Genomic DNA, 15,424 nt, shown 5'->3' on the forward strand with positions numbered 1-15,424 from the left:
CGATCTGTTTCAAAGCAAGGCTGTCCTTCTTTCATAAGCTGATACCCGGCGGCTGGCCAAGTAGGAGGCTATAACTGGGGTCCTACAAGGCAAGGATAACGCCAGTCATTTCGGGAAGAATTGCAGATACTAGGAATGAAGACAAGGCTCTCCCAAGCAGGGTGGAAATTGCAATTCATCCTGGGGGTGGCTGAAGTAGGAGTCGGTGAAGCAATCCAGCAGTTTACGCCTGGGCAACTTCAATACTCCCTACGTACTTAATTCTCACCACACAAAACATTTTGCATTTAACTATAGCTCTGGTATCTCTTGAGGCTACCCTATTGTGTGCGTAGGTCTCTGATGCTTTTCTTAGTAACTACTGAATAAGGTTAACTAGTCAACGAAGTTGACAGCCCAGCAGGATTGGACTAGGTCATGATGCATCCGGGTTGTACCTATCACGGCTGGTTGCCTAAGGCAGATAGGACTGGTACCTCGTATGCAACCATTTCATACATCCAGATGCCTCGCTTCCAATGCAACAAAACGAAAAGAGATGAGGCAAACGATCCGCTTTGATCCAAAGACATTCTAGAAGTACCCAAAAAGCATGTTAGGCGGCGAAAAAAAAAAAGTCTGGCGATAGTGGCAAGAATATGGGTAATCACGAAATGAAAATAACCTAAACCCAAAAGCAAATGTTCCATACTATCCCCCCCCAATAGCTACCTAGTTAGTTTTTTTACGCGGTTTGTGGCGGATGATTATTTCCCTCACGCTACTTTCTTTTCCCTCTTACCCGCGGTGACCCCAAAGCACCTCACCTCAAATCGATGATGAGATGATGCTTAGTACTACACCTTTCCCCCCTCCCCCCATTAACCAGAGGCTTATTCCCCAGGCGAATGAACACCATCCGTGTAGACCCCATTATTCTTCCCTGTACCACACCATTCGCCTCCTTAAAACCCGATCGTCGTTAAGGCAAGGAGAAAATTCCTCTCACCTCATCTCATCAATTTACCCTGATTCTTTCTACCTTGGAGTAGTAGTACTTCTACCCTCGGAATGGAACGTCTCCCTTTCCTAGTATGGCCGATTGATCCCGGGCGGTGAACAGGTGACCCCGGATACCGCATTTGCAACTCCTCGTGAAGGTAAATTAAATACGGTGGGCTTACGGGGGTGGCCCTCAATTAGTTTGGTATTAGTTAATTGGGGGGAAGTCTTTTTTTGGGGCCCAAACACACGCGCCTTATCGGACCATCGATCAGTGCCTGAGACATGATGGATCGGAGAATACCTAACACGTCCCTTTTTCCCTCTTTCTTCTCTACTACTAGTAAACTTCCCCCCTCTCCACTTCTGGGGTGTGTGTGTGTTCCCACAACAACACCTACTGGGCCAGATCAACGTGCAGCTCAAGTAAGTAGTACCACGTCGATTCAAGATGGAACACCTGTATAGTATAGCATTGGCGATCAAGAAAACATCATTGGCATCACCTGATCCCCTTCCAAGATGATGACGAAGGTGGTCAGGTAGTCACTAACGAATTGAGTAATTGAGCAACTGTAATAATCAGGAGTTGATCTGAGGGTAAATCCCGCAAATAATCATCCCTGGTCTCACCGCTAACGATGATCCCAATTCAATCACCACCACATAGATAGTAAGTAACAATAATACATTCATCAGAACCACGAAAAAGAGAAAAATAACCCCGTGTGTTCTTCTTCTCATGCACACAAAAAGGGAATTTACCAGTCAATTTCAGGTCTGCACAGGCCAATTGTTGCCAAGAGTTCGAAGCTATCGACTGCGGGGTGTTTTGTAGTAGTCTTTCAGGTAAAGGAAACGTTGGCGTTTGCAGGTTGGCAGATTGAATCGCTCCGTTCATCCACGTATGCATTTACTACTACCAGATACAAGGTCACTGCAGACTGCATCGACCCTTTCTGCACCGTCGGGTTTTACCCCCTCGAGCTATGGTTGTAGTGCTGTCTGGAGTAATTGTTTCTAGCCTCACCTCTCCAACCCCCAAACAAACAACCAGATATGGAGTGCTTTGATTGGGGCCACACATCCCATTCTTCTCTCGCTCTTTTTCTCCGATTCTTATACAACAAGCATAGTGCTATCATGTCGCCCTTGCCTTAACGCATGATTACCCAGGGCAACGTCGCTTGGATCTACACCACGCAAGCGGTGCAGCTGTATGCATCGTGTTCAGATTAGCCAGCACACATTGGGTTGTTTACTACGGAGTAGCTGATATACCCAATGGTTTTGATGAAGAAAGTAAGATTGTCTCCTCATCTTGCGGGTTATGCTCATTGGCTTTCAAGAGCCATTGTCTGGCAAATGTGTTCAAGATACAACCAGGCCATAGCTCACGTTGATCGTCTAGCAAACATGCCTTGTAAGGTATCAGTGGACTTCAATCTGTCGGGTCCTTGTTAGGTTAGTACCGCAGCATGGGTGAGGATTCACTCCGGATAGCGCAAATTACAGAACCCGTGGCAATGCACATGCAGTCCTACGTAGCCCTAAGCAAACAGAGTACCCAGGGGGGTCAACCAATAGTAGTCTGAGCCCGAGAACAAGGAAACCCATTCAAATTTGAGAACAACTCTGGTAGCAGTAGGTATAATGGTTCACTCCTAAATCTCCAATGACTCCAGGAAAGACTCAATGGGGTCCTCCACTTCACGAAACAGTAGCAGATCGCAGCATATGTTCCATGAAGCTTGTGAAAAGCGGTATATACTCCGAAAACAAACCCTGACGCCCGTGCACCGAAATAAAGCGACCAAGAAGCAAGACATTGCATCGTTGAATCCATGCTAACAGGCGAATTCACAACAAGTCATCGTTGCCAGCAGCTGCACTTTCTTCAATGGCCTGAAGGACCTGGCTTTCCCGAAAGGCAGGCCCCTGCCCATCGCACTGAGCAGTACCTTGCAACCGACCCGAGACATCGCCAATATTCACTAGGCCACGCTTGAAGAGTTCATGATTCTGGATGAGATCCCAGGTGGCTCCCGAGTCAAGCAGTTTCTCACCCGTCTTTCCGCATATGGTGATGCGATGAGCGGGGCCATTACCCCCAACTGCATCGGATTTGAAATCCGTGGGCGAGTATTGCAAAGGCCCTGTCGTTGTCGGTTCCTCATCGGTGGGGCGCTGGCCTGACTGGCGCATTGAAGTTGACGTTGCCCGAAGTATCTCATTTTCAGTCGTAAACTTTGCCAGCTCTCTCTTCAGTCGCTCATTGTCCGCCACAAGAGTGTTTGATGCATTTTCAAGGCTGTTAACTTTCTCTTCCAGTTCACGCACATGGCGCTCTTTGCGTTCACGAAATGCGCGCTGACTGAATTCAGTAATCAGAGATTAGTTTTATGGCATATAACACAGTCCTCGATCTGAAACCACTCACGCAGCTCTGTTCTGGGCCTTTCGCTTCGATTGCGCCGGGGTCAGACTCTCTTTCTCCTCGCTGCTGCTCCGACCGAGACTCTGGTCTAAGAGCTGATCGTCTCCATCGTAAGAGGCTCGATCAACGTTCTGGCTAGCAAATTCATTGCTGGTGACCGACTGCTTGGTGAGGGACTCGGGAGGCGAGTGTGGCGGGGCAACGAAGGCAGCGGCTGCGTGAGGATCCTGAAAGCGCAAGTTCGGATCGAAAGACTGGTAGTTTTGCGCTCCCTTTCCACAAGTCAGCGTCGTGAGAAGTTTATATGACTTAGTATCCACAAAGACAAGAGGGACCGACCAAAGGAGCGAAAGCGCCCTGGATGGCCTCGGCTTGAGGGGCCGAATTGCCTTGGTCGGGAGTGGGCAGCCCGTGGACGCCGTAGAGAGGATAAGGTTGCTGGTGATGGTTTGAATAGAACGAATAATCCATCTCGCCTCGTCCTGGAGAAGGAAAGATACGATATATGCTGTTCTTGTGGATTGATGAGGAGGTATGAACCCCAAGAGTAGGGAGGGAGAGAGTCAGCCGGGCCTAGAATTGGATTCACGGCAGCGATGGACTCGGGATGGAACCGCGCAGTGACAAACCCGCCCGGTGGCAGCCCCAAGCCAATTATAGCCAGACTTGGAGCCGCCGAGGGATATCACGCTCCCGGCTGTCATTGGAGATGGATTGCAGCGATCGACCGAATATTGATTCTCAGGCAACTGAAGTCATATGCAAGCCATCTGTTATATTGCTCTAGATGTCTCTCTCTATGGAAAGAATTTGGTTATTTTTGTAAATGACAAAATCAAGCACATGGCTATTTGCAGTCACGGAGACCCACTTTGGCGGACGCTTACTACTACTTACTACTTACTTGGGCCTGTACTGAGATAGAACCTAGAGGGATTGTTAAGGTACAAGAAAGTATAAAATGCTAACACATTCGTGTTCAAAGTTTGTTTGGCTGGCTGGCTGGCTGCCTACCTACTATGTAATAGGTATTTAGTTAATGGACCGAAAGCTGGAAACCCTGGTGGTACGGAGCTCTACATGTCAAACAAAGATGTAGAATATTGGTTTAGCCAGCATGACCAATTCTCTGCCAGGTTATCAAGCTGGAATCCATAGTGTGATCTATGTGATGCATGGCGGAATTTCCGTGCATATGTCGGCAAAGATACGATTCGATGCCCATCTGGTTCAAAGGGTCATTGGAACCCAGTCACGGAGAGAGAGGACCGCGACCGTCCAGATTTTGAGATTCATAGTTACCGATTATACCTCCTTAATCCCAGTCATCGTCGTCATCTTCCACTGTGGGCCTCGAGGACTTCAGCTTGGATGGGCGTTCATCTTCCGAAGAGTCCGACCTTTTCTTCAGACGGACATCGCTTTCTTTGACGGCACCTAATTCCAAGAGCATCTTCTCCAGATCTACGAGGCTCGTATTAGATAGAAACAAAGAAGCAGATATGAAGAACAGTCCTTACCTTCAACAGTAGTCCTTGGCCCCTTCATCTCCCGCAAGGTTATGAGCTGTTTCATGATCTCGCCATTTCTGTACACCAAGATAGTGGGGGTGTTTCTTTCCGGATAACCTTCGATGCACATGTTGCCTCGAATCTCACAAAACTTTATGTCACCAAACTTTGCCGCTAATTGCCGCCATAATTCGGTCAACCGTTGCGATTCGACATTGGCGCCTGAAGAGCTCAGATGAACGAGCACAAAGCATTTGTTCGAGGCTTCGGTCACCTCGCGCGCGTAATCGACTTTTTGTAGGGGGTATACTTGGTTATGAATACTAGTTTGCTGGAGTGTAGACAATTCCGCGAATCGTTTTTGACTGGTACAGATCGTTAGTGAAGCCGAACTTCTTGGTACCTGTGTCAGGGGCATGCTAGCGATCATCTCAGTACCGGTATTGTTCGAGGAAATCCTCATCTTCTTCATCTTCCAGTGCATCCAACTCGTCCAAATCCTTATCTTCTAACCTGTTTTCATATGCCTTGCGCTCTGCCTCGACAAGGGCTTCTTGAATGAGAGGTTCGGGATCTTGGGGCTTCTCGGGGATAACGCCATGTTTGCGGAGGATGTCATTCCTGCGGGGTGTAAGCTTGTATGGCTAACGGTGGTGGACGATGTCGATGATCTGACCATTCGGTATCCTCGTTAGGGTTGACTTCGACTTGCATGACTGCGGCGGGACTTAGGATGTTTTATGAGCTCTTATGATTTTATAGATCTACCAAATGGTATGGTAAGAGTCAGGGAGGAAGACAGCAGCCTACACACTCTACGGACCCTCTGCGGCGAGACATGCCGCGTGTTTGCTCCGTTTGCAGGATCAGCCACACCGCCCTGTGGCTCAGCCGCCCACAGACGCGGAAGGCCACCTGGAGATTGTTGGAGGCCGTCGGGAGAGCTGCTGTTGCTGCTGCCCTGGCCAAAACACCCATCCTCTACTATCTCCATTGGTCTGTCGTTCTCTCTTTCGGCTTCTTTTCCGGGGACTGGGCAAGTGTCTCTATATCTTCACTGGCCACCCCCCTTTTTTTCCATCAATCTTGTCTTTGAAAGATAATGAGGGCGCCATAGTCGTGTACATACACCGCCTGCACTACGACTAACCCATCATACTGACCCGCCCTTATTCGTCTCCCATTGAACAATCCCCCGACGTCACCCGTACGGGGCCCATTTTCAACCTAGAGAGAGCCATTAAACAACTGTGCTGCTGCGGCAATCACTGCAGCCCGTCACAATGTCTTATATGAAGAAAGATGAGGACGCTGATCAGTCCATGATCAAGCTGGATCGGACCTCCGTGTTTCAAGATGGTAAGGGTCTATCAGTTTCGCTCTTCTCTGGAGTCGCATCAAGTCCCTGAACGTGATTGCTGACTTTCTTCTCTTGCTCTTCTATAGCGCGACTGTTCAATTCCTCTCCCATATCTCCTCGAACATGCCGTACTCTCCTGACCAAGATCGCCGTCCTCCTTTTTACCGGGGAGCAGTTCCCCACGAACGAGGCCACCACATTGTTCTTCGGCATTTCCAAGCTATTCCAGAACAAGGACCCTTCTCTGCGACAAATGGTCTACCTGATCTTGAAGGAACTTGCAAACACGGCGGAGGATGTGATCATGTCAACCAGCATTATCATGAAGGACACTGCTGTCGGCAGCGACGTTCTGTATCGGGCAAATGCCATCCGTGCCTTGTGCCGCATCATTGACGTAAGCGCATTGGGAATCCCTACTCTCTTGTCAAACGAGATATCTGATAATGGTCGTCCATGCAGGCTACTACTGTGCAAGGTATCGAGAGATTAATCAAGACCGCTATCGTCGACAAGACCCCTTCGGTATCCTCCGCAGCGCTGGTCTCCTCCTATCACCTTCTTCCGATCGCGCGCGATGTGGTCCGTAGATGGCAGAGTGAGACGCAAGAGGCTGCTTCGGGCGGGAAGCAATCGACTGGATTCCTTGGGTTTGGTGGCAGCTCTCAGGCTCACGCCATCTCGCAATCGAACTTCATGACTCAATACCACGCCATTGGTCTCCTTTACCAGATGCGCTCGCATGACCGTATGGCTCTGGTGAAGATGGTTCAGCAGTATGGTGCGGCTGGAGTGGTCAAGAGCCCCGCGGCTCTTGTCCTTCTGGTGCGGTTGGCGGCTAAGCTGGCGGAAGAAGACCAGGGCTTGAGAAAGCCTATGATGCAGATGCTTGATGGCTGGCTCCGACACAAGCATGAGATGGTCAACTTCGAAGCGGCAAAGGCCATCTGCGATATGAGGGATGTCTCGGACGCGGAAGCCTCCCAGGCCGTCCATGTCTTGCAGCTGTTCCTTTCCTCGCCCCGCTCTATCACCAAGTTTGCTGCAATCCGCATCCTTCATAACTTCGCAAGCTTCAAGCCTCACGTGGTGAACGTCTGCAACCCCGATATCGAAGCCCTTATCTCCAACTCCAACCGTTCCATCGCCACATTTGCCATCACGACTCTTCTGAAGACCGGTAACGAGGCCAGCGTCGATCGCCTGATGAAGCAGATTTCCGGCTTCATGGCAGACATCACGGACGAATTCAAGATCACGATTGTGGAAGCCATTCGCACCTTGTGCCTCAAGTTCCCTAGCAAGCAGGCCGGCATGCTTTCGTTCCTAAGCGGCATTCTGAGAGATGAGGGTGGCTACGAGTTCAAGCGCAGTGTGGTTGAGAGCATGTTCGACCTCATCAAGTTTGTCCCCGAAAGCCAGGAGGATGGTAAGCTCTCCCCTGGAAGCTCTGGGTCTTTTTTCGTGCTAACTAACAGAACTAGCGCTCGCCCATCTGTGTGAATTCATCGAGGACTGCGAGTTCACCAAGTTGTCCGTCAGGATATTGCACTTGCTTGGTGTGGAGGGACCTAAGACGTCACACCCTACCAAGTTTATTCGCTACATCTACAACCGTGTCGTTTTGGAGAATGCCATTGTGCGAGCTGCCGCCGTGACCGCTTTGGCCAAGTTCGGTGTCGGACAGAAGGATCCTGAAGTCAAGTCCAGTGTTTCGGTCCTTCTCACCCGATGCCTGGATGACGTCGATGACGAAGTGCGTGACCGTGCTGCCCTCAATCTGCGGTTGATGAGCGAAGAGGATGAGACTGCTAGCCGCTTTATCAGCAACGGTAAGCTTTCTGCGAACTAGGCATGTTTATACTTTGCTAACGACATCAGAATCCATGTATTCGCTTTCGACATTCGAGCACCAGCTCGTGATGTATGTTACATCAACAGACAAGGCGACGTTCGATGCTGCATTCGACGTTGCCACGATCCCGGTTGTTTCACAGGAGCAGGCATTGGCTGAGGAGCGGACCAAGAAGCTCACAAGCGCGACGCCCACTCTCAAGGCACCTTCGACTGGCCCGCCCAAGGGCAAGGCCAACGGTGTGGCCGAGGCCGTCACGGTCGCTGCCACTCAGAAATACGCCGAACAGCTTATGCAGATTCCAGAGCTCAAGGAGTACGGCACTTTGCTCAAGTCCTCTGCGCCTGTTGAACTTACTGAGAGCGAGACGGAGTATGTGGTTACGGCTGTTAAGCACATCTTCAAGGAGCACGTTGTGCTGCAGTACGACATCAAGAACACTCTGCCGGACACTGTTCTGGAAGACGTGACAGTAGTTGCGACGCCGTCGGAGGAAGATGTTTTGGAGGAGGAATTCATCGTTCCTGCTCCTAAGCTGGCCACAAATGAGCCCGGTATTGTTTACGTCACTTTCAGGAAACTTGCTGGCGAGCACAGCGTTCCTGTTATCTCCTTTACGAACAACCTCAAGTTCACCAGTAAAGAGATCGACCGCACTACCGGCGAGCCTGAGGACAGCGGCTATGATGACGAGTACCAGGTTGAGGACCTTGATCTCACGGGCAGTGAGTACGTTATCCCAACCTTTGCTGGCAGCTTCGACCACGTGTGGGAACAGACGGGTGCCAACGGTGAGGAGGTCAGCGAGACTCTTCAGCTCAGCAACATGAAGGGCATCTCAGGTAGGCCAACCTTTCTCCACATCCGGCCTAGATCTTCGAAAACTAATCTCATTACAGATGCCACCGAGCAACTAATCTCTACGCTCTCCCTGCAGCCCCTCGAGGGCACGGATGTGGCCCTCAGCAACAGCACGCATACACTGAAACTGTTCGGAAAGACAGTGACAGGCGGCCGGGTTGCATCCCTTATCAAGATGGCCTTCTCCAGCAAGACTGGAGTGACCATGAAGATTGTCGTCCGGGCGGAGGAAGAAGGAGTTGCGCCTGCTGTGATTGCGTCCGTTTCCTGAGCTTCATGGACCCCTGTAAATGTGTAAAGGAGGCATGTTCGCGAGGCGCATGAGCCCTGCATTATGAGATCAGATATTTCTTGTTTCCCCCCTGCTTCATTTTCATTTCCCTTTTTATTCTTTTTTTCTCTTCATCTATAATTCTGGTGCCGAGTTAGATGCGATGAATATCTTGCGTAGGCGTCAAACTACCCTATTCATTCGAATTACCTATTTCTCTTCATTTCCATATCTGACTTGTTTGTGTTCCAGCTGACTCTATCTTTCAACATTTTACTTCTTTCCCCCCATTTTTCTCTGCCGATGTTTGTCCCCTCCCCTTGACATTTCTTCGAACATGTTAGCATGTCCTCGCCCCCCTTGCTTTGTCTTCGTGTCATTCCCCGTTTCGCTTGTCCGGGTGGCCGGTGGAACGGGGAAGTGGCTGGAGTCGTTCTGTAGTCAAAAGCGTCATCATACTATATCTATCTACCATTTTGTTTAGAGGTTCTCTGCGTCCGCTTCGTGTTTTGTAGAAGCTTTCTATATTAATATTACTAGTAGTAGATAGCCAAGCATTGGACGAGGCAATGTCGTGCGGAAATACATTCGGTCTATCATATTGAATCTTCAACAAGCAAAATATATAAACAAACTCTAGCCGAAAAACATCTGATGGAATGTAAACAAAAAGGTATATAGAAAGGAAACGCCGACCATCATATATAATAAACGCCAATCGTGTCATCATCATCAGTGTAATCGCTCTTCTCTACCCCATTCTTGAAAGAAGATTTGGAATTTCTTCGCTCCTTCTTTGAGAACCGGCTATGAATGAAGTCATCGATCTCCGTGTCTTCCAGGATTCGCTGGTTGGTGCAGAATAGCTCAGAGAAGCCCACCGATCGGAGGTTCGCTAGGCCGTATTCCATGGCTGTGATTAACGAGCTTGTGCTGAAGGTTATGTTGGCGTCTAGACTTGGGAATCCGAATTCGAGATCCTCGAGCGGTAGTGGGGGGTGCATGTGACTGAGGATATCGAAGAAGGAATCATTGACTAAGTCGCCAGGGATGCTGAGGGATGCTAGTTCAGGGAGGAAGACTGGAATGGCGTTGATGGATTCGGGTTGCAGGTTACGGTTTGAAGCGGAGACGATGAAACGTTTCAGGTTGGCTAGTTGGGGGTTGCTCATTAGGCTGCCGAGGCTGGACATGGAGAGATCGGCGCAGTTCTTGAGGGTTAGGGTAGTCATTGTGCGAGGCCAAGGAAAAGAGGACATTGGTATGGAACGGTAGTGGCCGCTGAATTGTAGGCGCTGGAGGTTAGGAGGCCATTCTATTGTGGCTGCAGCGTCGTCGTAGGTGGCGATGGAGGTTGAGCGCGGAAGGCGAAGGGTAATTAGTCTGCGGAGTTTGCTGATCGCTTTCTTGAGGTCGGGAAAAGGAATTGGATCGCCCACTAGCGATAAGTCGAGATGTCTGATGTTTGTACATTTGGAGAGAGCCGGCAGGCTGTTGATGCTGTTCACTAGTATCAGGATCAAGTTTCTAGAGTGGGCGGAATGCATGCATAACGAGCATATAGATCAGACTTACGCAAAGGAAATTCTTGGAGCCAGGAAGATTTCCAGATTCTCCTTCACCCTTCCCAGCAGTCGTGCGGTCAAACTGTTGGAACTATGATATACGAGGCCACTTAGGTCCAATTTGTGAACTAGACTGCCCAATTGTATCTTGTTCTTTCGTGCGCCGATTGTCGGACAAATAGTGTCGGTGAAATTCTTGAAAGCCGTCCCAGCGCTCACGCGCGGCTTCTCATAGAGATATGGGATGGCTACGGAATACCATTGGCGAGAGACAAGGCAGCAGGCGTGGAGAGTGGCCTGGCGATGGCCATCATCTGCGGCGGCGTAGGTGATAATCTCCACCACAATTTCTGTGGGGAGATAAATCTGGCGTGAGGGCATCAAAGGCATTATGGGCAGTCATGGAATGCATCAATGCCCATGGCAGGTCGAAATCAAGAGTCCGCAGACATGGGTGGGGGAGATATGTAGCTGCCCGGGGCGACAGATATATCTAGTGTCAGTCATGCAAGTTGTGTGGTGGGGAAGCAAAAAAGTAAGTCGGATGGCGATCAAGAAAATGTGAGGGGAAAAGAAAATGGCGGAGAAGCGAGATGATATCATTCCGCCGATTGCCAGCTGCATCTCCGCCTTCCGCACGTCTCTCCTCCGGCCTGTTCTTCTGCAGCTCCCTGTCATCCGGACGACTCCCATCCGCTCAATTGTATTCGTTCACCGCTGTTGCTTGTGATTGTTATTTCTCATACTTATTAGACATCTACTATTATACTATTAACACTTCGAGTATGCGATCGCAGTCTCTTTGGCGCTCCCTTGCGCTGTTGCAGAGTACTTCCACCCGCTCCTTGGTAAACACTGGTCTGGGCCGACGTGCCTTTCAGACTGCCAATTCCCGGTGCCCCGACTTCGCCTTTGCATTTGAGTGAGTAAGCAATTTCTATCCACGCTGGTGTAGCAGATAATCTGACTGGTATTTAGCATCGATGGCGTGCTGCTACGATCCTCTAAACCTATCCCCGGAGCCGCTGAGTCGCTAGCCCTTCTCAAAGAACAGAACATCCCGTTTCTCCTCTTGACAAATGGTGGTGGAAAACATGAAACTGAGCGAGTGGCGGAAATAAGCGAGAAGCTCCAGGTCCCATTGGAGCCGGAGGTAATCGTTCAAAGCCATTCGCCTTTTGCGGAGCTTGTGCGCGGACCAGACGAGCAGAGTGCCCTAGAGAACAAATGCGTGCTGGTAGTTGGAGGAGAAGGTGATCGTTGTCGCCAGGTAGCGCAGATGTATGCAGGCCTATGTTTGTCCCCGACATTTCGTGGATGATCGTCTTAACAATGGATGCAGGTACGGCTTCAAGAACGTGGTGACACCGGGTGACATCTACATGGCGAACCCATCCATTTGGCCTTTTAGATCTTTCCAGAGCTATTACGAGAAGATTTCTAAGCCATTGCCAAACCCAAAGGATCCCAATGACCCCTCGAGAGGGTTGAAGATTGACGCCATCTTTGTCTTCAATGACCCGCGGGACTGGGCTCTAGACGCTCAGATCATCACCGACGTCCTACTATCGTCTGAGGGCGTGATAGGCACCATCTCCGAAAAGAACGGTCGGTCTGATCTCCCTAATCGGGGGTTCCAACAGGATGGGCAGCCGCATCTGTACTTTTCGAACCCAGACCTCTGGTGGGCTGCAGCCTACCACCTTCCTCGCCTTGGCCAGGGAGGATTCCGCGAGGCATTGGAAGGCATCTGGGCTGCGGTGACTGGAGGCCCAAGCAAAGGCGTCGAGTTGAAGAAGACCATCATTGGCAAGCCTTACCAGGGGACGTACGAGTTCGCGGAGCATCAGCTCTTGCGCAACCGTGCTAGAGTATTCGGCTCGGACGCTCAGCAGCCTTTGCGGAATGTGTATATGATCGGAGACAACCCAGAGTCAGATATCCGTGGCGCGAACAGCTACCGGAGTGAACATGGCAGCAAGTGGCACTCGATCCTTGTGCGAACCGGTGTCTACAATGGTGGTGAGCCAGCGTGGACTCCGACGACGATCGCTGATAACGTGCACAAGGCAGTTGAGTGGGCATTGAAGAACTCACAGTGGCGGTCTTAGAGGTAACGGTGTAGACTTGTATTTGTCTTCCTTTTTTGAGCGAGTATTTGATAAGTAGACTGCGACTGCACCTGCGAGCATAGTGAATAGACCATCACAATTGTATATAGTACAGCCAATATTATGCAGCGCATTATTATATAATCATTTGGCATGGCAGCATCCGCATCAGGTGATGGACAGCCCCTCCTAGGGCTTAGGGCTGTGGGCCTCGGACGGCGGGGTGACTCAAAAGAGAAAGTTGGAGCTCCATTCAGGCCGACGGACTGGTTCCTGATCGCCTTGCTGCTCCCTCCTTCCCTCCATCAACACCCTATCCACACCTTTCACCATGGCGGACTCCGAATTGCCCACTCGCCCCAAGCCCGAAGAAACCCCCGCCGCTGCGGCCGCCCCCGCCGAGGGTGCCGAGGCCAGCAAGAGCGCCAGCAAGAACGCCGCGAAGAAGGCCGCAAAGGAGAAGGCCAAGGCTGAGAAGGCTGCTGCTCGTGCTGCCCAGGAGAAGGCTCAAGCTGCTGCCGCCGCTGCCGACGACACCGCCAAGGACCTGTATGGCAAGCTCCCCGAGTCCGAAGATGTCATCGCCGCGACGAGATTCTCCGACATCTCCGACGAGCACTACGAGAAGGAGGTTACTCTGGTGGCTCGCGTCGACAATGCCCGTGTGCAGAGTGCCAAGCTGGCTTTCCTGATGCTGAGACAGCAGGGTCAGAAGCTGCAGGCCGTCATTGCTCTTGCGGAGCCCATCTCCCGTCAGATGATCAAGTACACTGGTGGATTGAACGTCAACTCCATTGTCCAGGTCACCGGTATCATCAAGAAGCCTGCCGTGCCCATCTCGTCGGCTACCCTTAGCAACCACGAAATCCACATCCGCAAGGTCTACATGATCTCCGAGGCGGCCCAGATGCTCCCTATGCAGGTCAAGGATGCCGAGAGACCGCCCCCGGAGACCAGCGAGGAGGGATTCGAGGTTGGTGAGGATGGTGCTCCTATTGTCACTCTCAAGACCCGTCTCGACAACCGGGTCCTCGATCTCCAGACCGAAACCAGCCAGGCTATCACCTGGATCTCCAGCGGCGTCGCCGAACTGTTCGCCGAATACATGATCAAGAGCGGTTCGCGGTGGATCTTCACCCCCAAGCTGGTGGGTGCGGCTACCGAGGGTGGTAGCAACGTCTTTGAGGTCAAGTACTTCAAGAAGAACGCCTACCTGGCCCAGAGTCCCCAGCTGTACAAGCAGATGTGCATTGCTGGTGACATGGAGAGCGTTTTCGAAATTGCTCCCGTCTTCCGTGCCGAAGACAGCAACACCCACAGACACTTGACAGAGGTAGGCCCATATGATCACAAGCATCAGCTTGCGTACGTATACTGACTTCGCCAGTTCGCTGGTCTCGATTTCGAGAAGACTTTCCGCGGCCACTACCACGAGGTTCTGGAGTTCGCCGAGAACCTCCTCGTCTTCATCCTCTCCCAGCTCAAGGAGCGCTACGCCGACAAAATCGCCATCATCCAGAAGTCTTACCCAAAGGCCGGTGACTTCAAGCTCCCCAAGGATGGCAAGGCTCTCCGCCTGAACTACATGGACGGTGTTGCTCTGCTGAAGGAGGCCGGTGTCGATGTTTCCGAGCAGGAGCGCTTCGAGAACGACTTCACCACCGCGATGGAGAAGCAGCTGGGACAGATCATCCGTGACAAGTACGACACCGACTTCTACGTGCTCGACAAGTTCCCGATGGCCGTCCGTCCTTTCTACACCAAGGCCTGCCCGGAGGACCCCCGCTTCTCCAACTCGTATGACTTCTTCATGCGTGGTGAGGAGATCATGTCTGGTGCCCAGCGTATCCACGACATCAAGGAGCTGGAGGAGTCGATGGTCGCCAAGGGCCTCAACCCCAACCAGGAGGGCTTCGAGGACTACCTGTCTGCTTTCCGCCAGGGCTGTCCTCCCCACGCCGGTGGTGGTCTGGGTCTGAACCGTATTGTCATGTTCTTCCTGGGTCTGCCTAACGTTCGTCTGGCGTCCCTGTTCCCCCGTGACCCCCAGCGTCTCCGCCCTTAAGCGGGTGGCTAGAGCTGTGATAGATTACAAGACCTGTATCTGGATACAAAAGAATATAATGGAGCGACGAATTGAATGTTTAGCGTTTTAAGGTCTATGCCAACCAGTCAGCGTAGCTCATCGTAATATTGGATACGAGCAGCATGACATGGAAGCTATGTCACTAGCGAGCTATCCTATGATAGATGCGGTATAGGAAGTACATGCTCGTTTGTGAGATGGTTTATGACGTTCAGTCCCATTCTATACCAGATCTTAGTGACAGCTTCATATAAATAACAGTAGTCTCGAATATAACCACTAAAATCACTATCTCGCAGTATAGTAATTATCAGAGTATCAACTCAGTGCATTGATACGGAGCTCAAATTAACGGTGCTGTCATAGTGGCTCCCCTATAGTCCGTA

General features: G+C 51.0%; 5 protein-coding genes across 5 annotated transcripts; 2 read left to right on the forward strand and 3 right to left on the reverse strand.

Moving 5' to 3' along the window:
- Positions 1-2,591: 2,591 nt before the first annotated feature.
- Positions 2,592-4,014, reverse strand: rsmA (putative bZIP transcription factor (Fcr3)). Its single transcript, XM_025679387.1, has 3 exons — positions 3,758-4,014; positions 3,422-3,690; positions 2,592-3,355 (listed from the first exon to the last, which is right to left on the reverse strand). Exons 1-3 carry the CDS (start codon positions 3,887-3,889, stop codon positions 2,842-2,844), a joined length of 915 nt encoding a protein of 304 aa, XP_025543294.1. The 5' UTR covers positions 3,890-4,014; the 3' UTR covers positions 2,592-2,841.
- Positions 4,015-4,410: 396 nt separating this feature from the next.
- BO79DRAFT_235711 (phosducin family protein) lies at positions 4,411-5,699 on the reverse strand. Its single transcript, XM_025684505.1, has 4 exons — positions 5,606-5,699; positions 5,368-5,550; positions 4,939-5,294; positions 4,411-4,882 (listed from the first exon to the last, which is right to left on the reverse strand). The coding sequence occupies exons 1-4, from the start codon at positions 5,641-5,643 to the stop codon at positions 4,734-4,736; spliced, it is 726 nt and encodes a 241-aa protein (XP_025543295.1). The 5' UTR covers positions 5,644-5,699; the 3' UTR covers positions 4,411-4,733.
- Positions 5,700-6,119: 420 nt separating this feature from the next.
- BO79DRAFT_65199 (coatomer subunit gamma) lies at positions 6,120-9,464 on the forward strand. The gene is made up of 6 exons (XM_025689552.1): positions 6,120-6,288; positions 6,376-6,686; positions 6,752-7,718; positions 7,774-8,121; positions 8,171-8,986; positions 9,044-9,464. The coding sequence occupies exons 1-6, from the start codon at positions 6,213-6,215 to the stop codon at positions 9,274-9,276; spliced, it is 2,751 nt and encodes a 916-aa protein (XP_025543296.1). The 5' UTR covers positions 6,120-6,212; the 3' UTR covers positions 9,277-9,464.
- A 502-nt stretch (positions 9,465-9,966) lies between these two features.
- BO79DRAFT_167645 (F-box domain protein) lies at positions 9,967-11,231 on the reverse strand (the record flags this gene model as incomplete). The annotated part of the gene is made up of 2 exons (XM_025679388.1): positions 9,967-10,776; positions 10,852-11,231. The coding sequence occupies 2 exons, from the start codon at positions 11,229-11,231 to the stop codon at positions 9,975-9,977; spliced, it is 1,182 nt and encodes a 393-aa protein (XP_025543297.1). The 3' UTR covers positions 9,967-9,974.
- A 289-nt stretch (positions 11,232-11,520) lies between these two features.
- On the forward strand, positions 11,521-15,091 carry dps1 (putative aspartyl-tRNA synthetase Dps1). The gene is made up of 5 exons (XM_025684506.1): positions 11,521-11,763; positions 11,820-12,122; positions 12,184-12,901; positions 13,317-14,285; positions 14,340-15,091. Exons 1-5 carry the CDS (start codon positions 11,627-11,629, stop codon positions 15,015-15,017), a joined length of 2,805 nt encoding a protein of 934 aa, XP_025543298.1. The 5' UTR covers positions 11,521-11,626; the 3' UTR covers positions 15,018-15,091.
- The last annotated feature ends 333 nt before the right edge of the window (positions 15,092-15,424 follow it).

The sequence above is a fragment of the Aspergillus costaricaensis genome, assembly GCF_003184835.1.
Source record: "Aspergillus costaricaensis CBS 115574 unplaced genomic scaffold BO79scaffold_5, whole genome shotgun sequence".
Lineage (NCBI taxonomy): Eukaryota > Fungi > Ascomycota > Eurotiomycetes > Eurotiales > Aspergillaceae > Aspergillus > Aspergillus costaricensis.

Coding starts and splice junctions, on each gene's coding strand:
- BO79DRAFT_235711 (XM_025684505.1), bottom strand. CDS start 5,643: ATGCAAGTCGAAGTCAACCCTAACGAGGATACCGAATG. Junction 5,551..5,605: donor CCTAACGAGGATACCGAATG/GTCAGATCATCG, acceptor TACACCCCGCAG/GAATGACATCCTCCGCAAAC. Junction 4,883..4,938: donor GCCAAGGACTACTGTTGAAG/GTAAGGACTGTT, acceptor CGAGCCTCGTAG/ATCTGGAGAAGATGCTCTTG.
- dps1 (XM_025684506.1), top strand. CDS start 11,627: ATGCGATCGCAGTCTCTTTGGCGCTCCCTTGCGCTGTTGCAGAGTACT. Junction 12,902..13,316: donor CGACGACGATCGCTGATAAC/GTGCACAAGGCA, acceptor ACTCGCCCCAAG/CCCGAAGAAACCCCCGCCGC. Junction 14,286..14,339: donor CCCACAGACACTTGACAGAG/GTAGGCCCATAT, acceptor TGACTTCGCCAG/TTCGCTGGTCTCGATTTCGA.
- BO79DRAFT_65199 (XM_025689552.1), top strand. CDS start 6,213: ATGTCTTATATGAAGAAAGATGAGGACGCTGATCAGTCCATGATCAAG. Junction 6,289..6,375: donor GACCTCCGTGTTTCAAGATG/GTAAGGGTCTAT, acceptor GCTCTTCTATAG/CGCGACTGTTCAATTCCTCT. Junction 8,122..8,170: donor TAGCCGCTTTATCAGCAACG/GTAAGCTTTCTG, acceptor TAACGACATCAG/AATCCATGTATTCGCTTTCG.
- rsmA (XM_025679387.1), bottom strand. CDS start 3,889: ATGGATTATTCGTTCTATTCAAACCATCACCAGCAACCTTATCCTCTC. Junction 3,691..3,757: donor AGGGCGCTTTCGCTCCTTTG/GTCGGTCCCTCT, acceptor ACTTGTGGAAAG/GGAGCGCAAAACTACCAGTC. Junction 3,356..3,421: donor AAGGCCCAGAACAGAGCTGC/GTGAGTGGTTTC, acceptor TACTGAATTCAG/TCAGCGCGCATTTCGTGAAC.